A 13654-nucleotide genomic window follows, 5' to 3' on the forward strand; every position below is an offset into this window, starting at 1 on the left:
ACATCAGACTCCTGGTCATGCATTTTCTCAGATTAGATAGATATCTGATCGTGGAAAGATCCGGTGTAAATGCCCTCTGATTCATTCATTCATTCATTCATTCATTCATTCAAGTGTAAATGCATCAGGTTGTTGAAACCGCATGTACATTTGACTCCTCCCACAATGTTAAAAAATAAACATGGGAGAGTGTGTTCTATCTAGGCTATATGACATGTTATAGCCAGATATGACAGCGCCACTGAACACGCATCGTCAAAGATGAGTAGCGGAATATCTTTCCAATGCGCAAACTACCGCGAATGAAACGGAAAGTAAGTACCAGACACTCAACAACACACAATCATCTTTATTATAAGTAGCGAGACTAAATTAGGAGACTGATCTTGAAGTGCTGATGCCGCTCTCTCTCCTGTGGTCTTTGATCTTGAAATTAGCTGATGCTAAATAACACACAGCTCATATCTGTTGCTTTTGTTGATGTGAACTCCGTTAAATTTGCATATAGCATGGGAATTGAAAATCGGATTTATATTCGTTCTGCGGAGACACTTATGTGGCCAAATGGAACCATTAACAAATCAGATAGCTACCCTATCAGTAAAAACACATGAAGTGACCAGGTGTAAACTGTCTCACACTATGGAAGTCAATAGGGAGCAGAAATGGTTTGGTTATACCCACATTCTTTAAAATATCTTCTTTTGTGTACAACAAAAGAAAGAAACTCATAGAGGTTTAGAAAAAATAAAGGGTGAGTAAATGATGACAGAATGTATATTTTGGGGTGAACTATCCCTTTAAAGATCCGTTTAATAGTCTGTTATTTACTTTATCTCACTTTCTTGCGCAGTCAAGCAGTGAAACGATAGAAGGAGGAATAACACTGGAGAAGAATGGTTCACAAAAGAATAACAACAGAGGAGAAAGAGAGACTGCTGTATGTGTGTGAGAGAGAGAGATACCAGACGGTCAAGTGTGGGCTAAGTGGCTCTGGGCACACTCCCTAGAGTCCTCACACATTCCCTTCTGGGAACAAGATGAGGCTGCACGTGTGTGTGTGTGTGTGTGTGTGTGTGTGTGTGTGTGTGTGTGTGTGTGTGTGTGTGTGTGTGTGTGTGTGCGTGTGTGTGTGATGGGAAGACAGACAGGAGTGGCAGACAGGAATGCAGGAATCGTATGGCATGAGGGGAAAAGGGGTCAGAAGTGAAAAAATAACAATCTATTAAACAGTGGGATATTCTAATTTGTTTTATTTTGTTTGTTTTTTTAATTATTGTGAGCAATGCAAAACATGCCACATTGCTATCAAGACATTGAGGTGTTCTGACTGAGTGTTTTTTTTTAGCATGTTGTTACGTGGTCGCTCCTGTATGGTTACTAGGCAGTTCTGGGTGTTGCTAACTGACCCATCAAAAGTCTTTCAGGTCTGTGATATTCTGCTCTCTAGATAGGTCCCTCCTTCGATGTAAGACTATGGAAGTTTTTTCAACTATTTTATCTTTCACCAGAAAAAAAATCATCTTTCTGATCCCACAAGCTGCATGATTTCAGGTATCAGTCATGTCTGCACCAGCGGTAAGGAAAAGCTATGTGCCAAATGATAATACTTGGGTTATAGGGGCTAGGTCAAATAGTTTGAGCAATGCTAATACTGATTCTTACCTTAATAAACACAATTAATAAGTAATATTCTGTGATTGACATAATTTATTATATATATTTTATCCAACAGAGGGCAACCAAGAGCCAGGGGAAAACTGCAAAATGTCAGCCCACTGAAACTTCTCAAACAAAAACAAAACTGAATGGCTTTGTAAGACCCAAATACCATTAATGCAAATACCAATTACTGATACACACAAACAGTACACAGAACCGCCACAGTGTTTGATTATGTCTTGGTTTTTAATTATGCTGTTCACACAATTCACTTACTCAATCTGCTCACAGACCCTACAGAAGTGTTTTGTCTTAACTTTCCATCTTTAGAGCATGCACATCATGATGCAGTGCATCGAAACCCCTCAAATACTGCTTTTTAATCTTCTCCTACACACTTTCCTGCTACAAATTCAGGCTCAAACCACTTTGTGACTTTGCTTTATGATGTCAATCTTGAGTGTTGTTTTATAAATGTTATACATAAAAAATGTATGATAAAAAAAAATCTCTTTAGCATTCAAAATCTATTTGCCAGTGATGATGTCATACATGATGATGTAAAAACGGTCTGGGTCCATTCTCTGTGTCACCCATTCCTCTGGCTTTATTCTCCTCTTTTGGATCATTTTACTACAAACTGGGCGGTATGACCAAAAATCTATATCACCTATATAACCTTCTGGAGCTTAATGAAAACAAATCTGAAGTTACTTATTCCAAGTCTTTTCTTTCTGCTAGAATGTTTGAACAAATCATTCATTTATTTATTGTATCTAGCCTAGACTATTACAACTCTCAATACTATGGAGTAATAACTCAGTCCTCTCTAATGCGTCTCCAGATGTTTCAAAATGCTACTGCCAGGTTGTTGACAGGCAGACGAAAGTTTGATCACTTTATGCCCATTCTGACCTTTGCTACACAGGCTATCGATTAAATTTAGAATTGTTTTTAAAATTCTAATATTCGTTTTAAAATCACTACATAATCAATCACCTTCATATCTTTCAGAAGTGATTCTCCACCCACAAACCAAACAGGTCCTTGAGATCTAGCAATCTTGGTCTCCTCTCCATTCCCAGAACTAGGTTTCACTGTAGAGATTGAGCTTTCGCTGTTGCGGGTCCTAGTCTTTGGAATAACTTCCCAATTTCTGTGAGAACGGCTTCCTCTTTACCAAGTTTTAGGTATTATTGTCAATAGCTTTTAACCAGGTATAACTTTCCTACTGCATTGTTTGTATTGTCTTTACGTGTATTTTACAGTTTTTTAGGTCAACCATGAGTTGTGTTAAAAGGTGCTTTATTTACATATAAAAATCAGTTTGCATAAAGAGCTCTATAAATAAAAGTGACTTGACTACCACCCTTTCGACCACTGCTATTTCAGTTCCCGCTTTTAATGTGTCATTGTTTTGATAAATGCTTATCTGTATGGACAGGAGATGATTGTTGTTGGATTAAGGGGCTGAACTAAATCACTGAAGCCCAGCCCTACTGTATATCTCTGACTGCTGTTGAGCAACCGCACACATGCCACAGCAGCTCATGGCATTACAAATGTACATATTCACCATCCAGGAATCCACTCTGCATACTGAGACACAAGAGTTAGATAAGGGCACTGATCATGACTCATTTCAAATACCGTTATATTTCATATTTTTATAATTATAAAAATAACTTGCTACTGTGTCTAATAAATGAGGCAAAAATTAGGTATAGTAAATAGATCTAGAATTATGAAGCATTTCATTTTTCGTTACGTATTTGGCAGGTTTTCATTTAAAGCCGTGACTTACGTGCAGTCAAGAATCTCTAAGGTATGCTGTGCGTGGGTTTGGCCTGCTTTTAGATGAAACATTTTTCCTTCCAATACAAAAATAATATGAAAGTAGTTGGCAGGCTAATACATAACTGTCACAGCTGCAAACCATAAATAAAAGTAACAGTTCACTGAAAAATTACAATTCTGTCATCATTACTCGCATTGTTTTTCCAAACTTGTATTTTCTTCCATAGAATAAAGCAATAAGCCCCATGAAGCTGTGGTTCACAGTGAATTTAGAACAGCTAAGGGGAGTTTTTTAAAACAGAGTTAAGGGGCACAACGCAGAGCAGAACCCCTTTAGCTGTTCTAAATTCACTGTAAACACCAGCTTCACGGGGCTTATTGCGTTTATAAAATGGTTACCACACACATTATATATATTAAAGGCAAAATAGGAATTTTAAAGGAATAGTTCATCCAAAAATGAAAATTCTGTCAATAATTACTCACCATCATGTCATTCTAGATGTGCAAGACTTTTGTTCATCTTCGGAACACAAAATTTGAGAGCTTTATGTCCCTCCATTGACAGTTATGCAACTACAACTTTGACGCTTCAAAAAGTTCATAAAGAGAACGTAAAACTAATCCATATGAAATGAGTGGTATAATGAGTGGCTTTATATGATGAACAGATTGAATTTAGGCTTTTATTCACATTTAGTATTGATCAGCAAACATAAACAGAAGCTCAACTGAATGTCATTGGTTCTTGTTGAAGCTCAGTCAAAAGTGCTGCGTAACACGAGAATGAACCTCATTGTTTTTCTCGCACGTCAATCGAACATACTTGAGCTTCCGTATATCACAACTGTGAGTTTATGAAGGTTTATATCCAGGTGAAAGCCTAAATCAAATCTGTTCATCATATAGTGATCAAGTCTCGTCAGGAAATTGAAACTAAACTGCTCAATTCATATGGATTAGTTTTACAATCTCTGAATGAACCTTTTGAAGTGTTACAGTTGTAGTTGCGTAGCGGTCAATGGAGGGACAGAAAGCTCTCAGATTTAATAAAAAAAATGTAATCTTCATTTGTGTTCCGAAGATGAACAAAAGTCTTACGGACTTGAAACGACATGAGGGAATTTTCATTTTTGGGTAAACTATCCCTTTAATATGTTACTTATTTAAAGTTAAATCATTAAATGCCATCCTTCTGCTAGAAAAATAGTCTCTAACAGTGACAATGAATGGCAACAGAATGTTCTTGGTGTAATGCCTTATCTGATGGAGCTGAGAAAAAGACTGATTCACTGACTTTTTACAGCATACAGTAAGTAGAGCAAAATTTATTTTCTAACTAAAATATACCCATATCAAATAAATTTTAGAGCTTGTGAACCAGATTCAAACTGAATCAATTAAAATTGAGAGCTTGTGAATCAGAATCAAGAGCTTATGAATTGGAATCAAATTAAATTCGGAGCTTGCAAATCAGATTCAAATGTGAACTGGAATCAAATCGAATTGAGAGCTTGTGAACTGGAAATTAATCAAATCGAGAGCTTGTGAATCTGATTTAAACCCAATTGAACCGTAAATCAAATTAAAATAAAATCGAGAGTTTGTGAATCAGAAACGAAATCAATATATTTTGACTTCTCGCTGACAAAAGCCCTCCAAAAGACAGCTGAAGAAAATGCAAGGGACATTATCAAGTACAGTACACTCCAAAGATGCTCATATTTCTCATCAGGGCATTGACTTCAGTCCACATTTAGCTCAAACCATTCGCAGAGGCAGACCCACTTTAATAAAGCGCTGCGCATGACAGGCCTCAGGCCCAGTTTTTGATGGAATGGGGTATTCTTGGACCCGACTCACGGTACAGCTGCTAACACTTAGTCTTGCAGTCAGGCAAAAGAAGGTCAGGTTAAGATTTGAGACAGAGGCAGTGAGAATCAAACTATCTTAAGTGTGGGATGCAAATAATTCCACATCAATAATCTTGCTCAGCAGATGGAGGTGAATAAATCATGCAGCATGATATGCATCCACATGCCACAGTCATGACTGAACAAGCCCGAGATTTCACAAGCCATCCAGACCTCCACGAGCCCAATGACAGAATAACCGGTGTGCAGTCCAAACATTCCTGCTGCCATGTGAGAGAGAAAGTGTGTGTGTACGTGAGCAGATTCCAAACAAAACTAAAGCTGCCACACACTGCATTTCTACTGACCTCTTAAGCATTTCACTGTCAAACCAAAGCTAAACATATTTAACAATCATATTTGTACTTCTCAAAATAATACTTCTTGTAAAGGAGCAGACAAACCAAAACAAACTGCCTTGCTAGACCTCTAAGAACGTAATGCAGTGACGTTAACCTTTTGAAAACATTCATCATGTGTTTTGCTATCATACACATTAAGTATAAAAGGGTTATTCATTAATAATACTGTGGATTTTTGGATAATACTTTGGATTTGGACAGACTGTTCTCTAGTGCCAGAAACACAAAGACTCTTTACATCCAGAAAACACAAGAAAAGTATTGTAGCCTGTATTGCAATTGAGAAAACAGAAGATCAGCTTAAAGCACGTCAAAGCTGAATAAAGTGATTCATTATATTCACGTAAACAAGAACAAAAAATAAAACATTAGAAGAGAATGGGCACATCTTTTGTTACACTGGATAATGCCAATGGAACATGTTATAAGTTTCACTCACATTTCAAAAACAAGGATATCTTGTAGCAACAAAACAACTCAATTGTTTTTCTTAGACAGCTACGACAATAAACGGAGAAGAAATGGACACGTTCACACATACAGATGTTTATACTAACAAAAAGACCCTAATAATCTCACACGTGGAACCGCAATGTCTCAAACTATGCTCAGATTTGCCAATATACCAAAAGCTGCAATCAAAAGTCACATATTTCAATAGGAACTCACATTTGTCATCATATTTATATTTCCATCCATCCATCTATTGAAATTATCTATATGCTCTCCAATTAGGTTTATATTCTTACTGTAGTCTCATTTAACGTGTCTTTTCATTTTATTTCTCCCAATGAATTTTAGGAGAAACTCAAATAAAGATGAGTACAAACCGTTACTGTACATAAACCACTTCTCATACCTTGAGATATCTTCTTTAGCAGCTGTTGCCTAGCTATGATACGGGCCAGGCGTAGTCCAGAACGCCTGCGGTGGCTGTCCAGTCTGAGGTATATATCTTGAGTCTCTGGAGTCATGCTTCCCAAACACTCACTGTCCATGCACTCGTCTATGAGGACAGTCAACATTGTGTCCATCTCTCCACTGTCCACAGGTACAGAGTCAGCCAAAACTGCTTCCCTCGAACTTATCATTTAGTCACTCCCTTAACTTTCACACAAAAAGTCAAATCATGTACTGCTGAAATACTCAAAGTGTGATCCGTTTTTCATATACTCGCTGAACACTGACAAATATAAAGACTCAAACACACCTAGGCATGAAGTCAGTTCTGATCTGAGAGCACACTTTCATCTGCACCACCCACTCAATGGTCATGTGACCGTGAGAAGAGCCAATAGGGTTAAGAGGATAGAAAGCTGTGCAGCGAGCCAACAGAACTTCAGCCAAGAACCTGCTTCAGAGTGATTTTAGAGTGTTTCTCAAGTAAAGTCTGTGTGCGTGCGTGTGTGTGTGTGTGTGTGTGTTTCAGCCAAAGAAAAGAGAAATGATTGGTGCACCTAGGGAAAAAACACAACATATCTTCTGCTAGAAAAGAAATCTTAGTAGAAACAAAGAGTAAAAGTGAGATGCAGTGGGAAGGAAGAAGCTGTCAGAAAGTATTGCAATATCCTCAGAGATCTCAACGCATCTTTACAGAATATCTGACACGCTAAATATTATAAATCTAAATCAGTAACTACAGAATAATACAGTATGAACAGCAAACAGAAAGAAACACTACAGATTTTGGTACTAATTTAAAAAATGACAACTGTGTTTAAAGGTCCCCTGAAATCAAAATGTACGTTTTTTAGCTTTTAGTATGAATATGTTAGTCTTAAGGTTATGAATAAGCTGGTGTGTTCCAAAACAATGACAAAATTCACATTTAGGAGATATAAGCATTCAAAACTTAGTCTCTCACTTGAGACTCATCACTGCTGACTTCAGTTTCTCATCGCATCTTCTGTCCAATCAAATGCTTTCTAGAATCTAAAGCGTCCCGCTCCATATGCTATAAATACCACCTGACCAAAGCGACCGTTGACATGTCATGGAGCAATATAGGTTGGAGATGTGCGTTCGGTTGCACAAACGCTCGAGTTGGTTAAAAATGAAATGGCTAGAACTTAACAACACCTCTAAAATTGAGTCCAACGTATCATCAGCGCTCAGATTCGCTTCCATGGTGCTGTCAAGCACTACTTGCAGTCTGTGAGGTAAACTAAATGCTATTGGCTATTTAAAAAGAGGGAGGAGCCATTCAATATATCCCGCCTTAGCTTCCTGTTTCAGTGTAAATTACGTCAACGCATCATACACAGCTGCGCGTTCAGGCACTTCAGTGGACCTTTAATGGAAGGTTAGAGTCGAGACATTTGGTTGGTCTTGGGAGATTGCTATAGGAAGTTTTTGGGTATTTTTTGGGTATAAGAAGTATTTTAAAGAAAATACTTTAGGTGCTGATGATGTCTCAAGTGACTGTCTTAATGGACTGGTGATAGAATTTTTGTTAAGCATGCCAGAGTTTTTCGGTTGTAATCTGCACTCAAAGTTTATTTTTATTTTTTTGTCATTAAAACAAAAGATGTTACTCTGTGATTATATTTCAAGAGCTGGGAAGTATCAATTAGAAGTCTAAAAAATATTTTAAGAAGTATCAATATCAGCTACACTTGCTTTGATCATACTTGATATTGGATCAAAAAGAAAATGAGTGGTATTGTCCACCTCTAGAGACTGCTATAAATTGCTGTGGGACATTGTTCTCATTAAACTCCACACTGAGAAGACGTGGAGCTTGGAGAAAATCAACATTTACAGACCTGGCCAAACATTTCTACTGAACCATGATATTGAAAATTCAAAGAGGAAAATGGCAAAGCACTTCAGGTCAACGATTCAGACACACCACTGGAGACGGCTACACAATTCTTTTCTATGCAAGGATTTGGGTTTCCACTTTGAATGCTTGAAACATGCATGAACAAGCTTGGAAAGATGTAGTCTCAGCCTCAGACGTCGCGACGCCCATGGACCGCTGACTGAATGCCTGATGCATATCCACCACTGTTGCAATAAACGTACATGACGTTCTTGAAGAAACTGCACGCCGCTCTGTTATTGTGGGGACTTCGACTTTATATTTTCACGCCCCTAAACATGACGCTGAACAAAACAAACTGTGATTGGTCAGATGTCCTCTTGGGCTGCCCTTGGCCAATAGAAAGATGCGATGGAGTCCAGACCTTCTCCCGTCAGTCAGAAGGTCTGGCTACGTGAGACTAGGAAAGATGCTGTTGAAGCATACTGGCATCCTTCAGGGAGAACCTGACTATGACTGCCATCTGGTGGTCATGAAATGCAATTAGTTTTGAAAAAACATTCATAATTGATTCAGTTCAGCTGAGGACTTGCTTCAGGCTGCATAACCTCCACAGAATTCAGTCCAGCCAAGACACCCACAGAATTCAGTCCAGCCAAGACACCCACATAAGGGCTGTGCCAAAATTACCTAAACATGAACTTGATCCATGAAAATAAACCCCTGTCATTATGGGTATTCACTTATGAGCTAAATTCAGTAGGGGTCAACCAGAGGTGAGTTGTTCATGGTCTAAATCGGGGGACACTGCTTACAGTAATCCCACATGTTTTACTAAAAACAAGAGTCTACAGGCTCAATATCCACTTGAATCCACTCTAAACAGACACAAAGCTACCAAACACTGGTTTTAATATACGGTTTTTATCTTTATATGCTATGTTTACCCAGGAGATAAAAGGTCTGGGTGGTGGAGCAGAAATGAATCCTGAGGTTAAAAAGAGAAGAATGAGGTTAGTAGGTTGAAGGAGAGAGAGAGAGAGAGAGAGAGAGAGAGAGAGAGAGAGAGAGGGAGAGAGAGAGAGAGAGAGAGAGAGAGAGAGAGAGAGAGAGAGAGAGAGAGAGAGAGAGAGAGAGAGTCTGTACATCACTCAATGAGTCCAGATTGCTTTTAAACGAACTTTTCCTGTCATTTCCTCACTCAAAGCCACACAGGAGTAAGCAGAGCCCTGCCATTCATGTTACAATGGACTCTATTTTACTAGAATTACTTTATTCCCCATAGTGGAAAACAGTTAAGTGTCCAAAGAAAGACATCTCAAAATTAGGTCTCTAGCTACTGTCATGGACCCTCAGATTATTGATTCAAATAAGGGTATCATTATTCTGCATGGCTAAAAAAGTGATTTTAGATATCATTCATTCACAAGTCATTCACCTAAATGTAGTCAAATCAACTGAATCACAACTTTCACAAATAATTTAAGTATAAACTGACATCATCCTCAGGATGCTTTTTTGATTTATTCAATGTGGAGTGTCAAAGTGTCAAAATTATTTTCTATACAACAACACTGCTAATTACTGGTTGTCATTTTGCTTTTATCTAAAATATTTTGCTTCTTTTTTTTTAAAGATTTGAACCCTGTCACCCTAAACAAATTGATACTGTATACTCTTAAGATTGTTGAACTTGACGTGTACAAAAACTCAGTTAAGATGAACAACCTTAAAGATTGAAATTGTCTTCAAATGTTTAATTCAGCAGATATTAGATTAAGGCTAGTTGATATGTGAGAGTATGTGGAGGACAATAAAGTTGTAAAAAGAGACTAAAAAGAATAGTGATTGCATTAAGTTATGAACAAAAACAAAAACAAAAACGTGACATGGATCGAGTGTCCTGATTAGTTTTTGCTCAGGAATGCGCATTTAATCGAGTTGAGAGGCTGCAGACATCAGCTAATGACATTACAGCGCGCGACTGCGCCTTCACGCGCACAACAGACCGGTGGCGCGCAATATCAATGTTGATTTTAATTATTTATAGACAGCACAAGCATTCGTCACATGCAAGCTTATTAAATCCATCCTAGTCAAGACGGCACAAAATGACCATGACCTAAAACTTGACCTTCCCCAGACAGGCCCATATGGCAGTAGGCATATGATTAATTGGACGATGCATTGTTTATTTATAAAAGTTGATTCGTGTCCTGTCACTGACCTGCCAGTCGCTTCTCCCGTATGTTTCTCCACAGTAAATCCCAGGCTTTCGACGTGGAGTCGCGCAGCTGCTCGCTGATTGACCGCCGAAGCTGCAGTTTACTGGACTTTCGTCTCGTTGTCATTGTGAACGGTGACACATATCAGCACCGCGCCCGGGTTTCCTCTGAGGGGACCGTTATCCGCTCGCTCGCTCGCCCGGGTCTCTCGGACTGCTGCCGCAGTTGTCGTCACTCCACCTGATACGCGGCGCTGCGTCACCTTGCAGCAAAAGAACAGCGAAGCGTGTTTATATTTCGCTCGGGCACGAGGCAGAATTGGACGCAGAATCCACTCGGATGGGTCTCATGCTCTCTGAGGTTTCCCGCGTCTATAATCAGCGCAACATGACAGCGAGAACAGCTGTGTGACGTTTCCAGCACTAATGCAATGCAGAGGCGCGTGGTATCCTCACTACAACACACTACAGCTCTCTCTCTCTCTCTCTCTCTCTCTCTCTCTCTCTCTCTCTCTCTCTCTCTCTCTCTCTCTCTCTCTCTCTCTCCACTCAAGTGAAATATTGACATTGGGATCTCTTGTGAAACTGATGACAATAAATGGATACTAGTCTGCACATAGTTTTTAATGTACAGTATATATAATAATAGGGGAGATTGGGGCTAGTTTTCACAATTTCTACTTCAGTAGCCTATTTAGATGCATTTTTAAGTAATTTAGCATAAAAAAGCAAGAAAGCATGCATAAAAACTTACAAAAAGAACACAAAAAGACAGAAAGAAAGAAAGAAAGAAAGAAAGAACTAAGATTGCATTGATTTATCAATAGGCCTACAGGAAAAACAATAATATTGTGAAATATTATTACAATTTAAAATTACATACAATAATGTTTTCGATGTCAATACATTTAAAAAAAATTATAATTTAGTGATGGCAAAGCTGAATTTTCAGCATCATTACTCATGATCCTTCAAAAATCATGTTAATATGCTGAATGGTGCTAAAGAATCAAGTCTTATTATAATCAATATTGATGCAACTGTGATGCTTAATATTACCGGTAGCCTATGTGGAAACTGTGATAAAAAAAATCAGGATTCTTTGATGAATAGAACTTTTTTTGTTTATAAAAAAACAGTATTTATTTGAAATAAAAATACCACACTTAATCAATTTTAAGGTGTCCTTGGTAAATAAAATAATTATAATTACAATTTTTTTAATGACTGGCCCCAAACCTTTGAACGATATAGTGTATTTCTTGTCAATTAGCATTAAAAAGATTAATATTTAGGGTTAGGGGTGGTTGCTAAGACTGTGAAAATATTATTTAATACTGTAGTAGCATGTCACTCTGCAGGACACTACACATAAGTATATCAACTATTAAGTTACACCTGAAGTCAATGTATTTTATAAGTCCTGTCCTTCTTTAGTGTGCACATACTGTACACATAAACATTCTCTTAAACACACACACACACACACATTCCAGTGTCTGTGGGTGTCAGGCATTACACTGGCTCAGCTCCTTCTCAGAGGGGGGTGTTTCAGAGGGCAGTTTTGCGTTGGAGATTTATGTCAGTAGGTTACAGTGGTGACATGACTGGAGTGAGGTGTGGAGAGAAAGGGAAAGACATGAACGCAGGGGTAAAGCGGTCAGTTCATCCTGGGTGGGTCCCAGTAAAACCGGATACGCCGCTGTAACAGAGAGCCTAAACCTCCTCAACACACACACCGAGGGGAAAAGATTGTTACTGAAACCTCAAAATAAAAACGCTGGAGTAACTCTACCCAGAAAACAGCGGCGCAGGAGCCAGTCTGGCGCTGAAAGGGTCTCAGTGCCACTGAGGTCTCGAACATTTAAATCCTAGTGAGGTGATTTAGGTTTAATGCACTTTAAAAGGAGGACCAGAAAGAAAATGAATAAAAGCCTCTAATAATCATAAACAACAAGATAATTAACAAGCAATTTAAAGTGTTAACATATTTAACTGACACAGTTTTTAATAAATAAATGGCCTGCAAAAATCTAAATTGTCTGAATGTGTAACCTGTATGCGGCCTCAAATGTCACTCCATGTTAGCGTGGTTATCACACAGCTAACTGCTCATCTGTGTGAAAGAGTGAATTCATATGAGTCCCCGGGGCCCCACAGGAGACCCTAATGAATATTCATATTAGAGGCCAGTGGGCGTCAGAGGGAGTCACTGGCCTCTGGCATCCTGTACTACTTTTTCAAAATCGTCCAGAAATATAAGAATGTATAGCAAAATGTGTCCTTCACTTGTCCCACAAAAATCCGGACAAATCAACCTCCTCATGCCTTACGGAGAGCAGCCAATCACAACAGCAGACCTGTTTTTGTGAGCAAACATGTCATTGAGTAGGGGCGTGTAATGGGATAGAATTAGGACAGACAGACATTCACAGAATCAATGGGAAACAGGGACTTAAGAACGGCAACTCTCAGTTTTTCTGTCTGGATAAGGCTAAGGCTATTGTCAATGGTGTATATGTATGAAACACAGCTCACACAGAAGTCACGTTCTAACCAAGCATCGTTCTGTTGATCGGCGCGGCGAATCATGACCAACTTAAACCTGTTACAAAATCAGCACGAGGAAATCTTTCACCCTCACGTGAAATTCCAGATTGTGTGGATTCCTATTGAAACTGGATTTCGCCCACAAAAAAGTTATCTTTTGTGGAGAGAAAAGCATGCACATGTGTGTGTGTGTGTGTGTGTGTGTGTGTGTGTGTGTGTGTGTGTGTGTGTGTGTGTGTGGATATCAGTGTGGGTAAATAATTGCAGGGTTGTGGTCGTTCAGTGACGGCGGAGGAATGCAGGGCCACAAGGTCAGATGGACGTAGTCACTGATCTAACTTTCAGTGTAGAGGCTTCTCTGCACACCGAGGGTCAGCTCTGT

At 38.8% G+C, this 13654-nt stretch overlaps 1 protein-coding gene across 6 annotated transcripts in view; it reads right to left on the reverse strand.

Moving 5' to 3' along the window:
• The window catches only part of stard13a (StAR related lipid transfer domain containing 13a), a 60421-nt gene that overhangs the window by 25378 nt on the left and 21389 nt on the right, over positions 1 to 13654 (reverse strand). The window contains exon 1 of one of the 6 annotated variants that reach the window (XM_079598980.1): positions 10726 to 11226. The exons of 4 other annotated variants lie outside the window; for them this stretch is intronic. In XM_079598980.1, the coding sequence (XP_079455106.1) occupies positions 10726 to 10849 (124 nt within the window). In that variant the 5' untranslated portion in view covers positions 10850 to 11226. Of the gene's footprint in view, positions 1 to 6593; positions 6962 to 10725; positions 11227 to 13654 lie in introns of those variants that run through there. One more of the 6 variants, XM_079598979.1, reaches the window with a different exon arrangement.

The sequence above is a fragment of the Phoxinus phoxinus genome (genome assembly GCF_949152265.1).
Source record: "Phoxinus phoxinus genome assembly, chromosome: 23".
NCBI classification, from domain to species: Eukaryota; Metazoa; Chordata; class Actinopteri; order Cypriniformes; family Leuciscidae; genus Phoxinus; species Phoxinus phoxinus.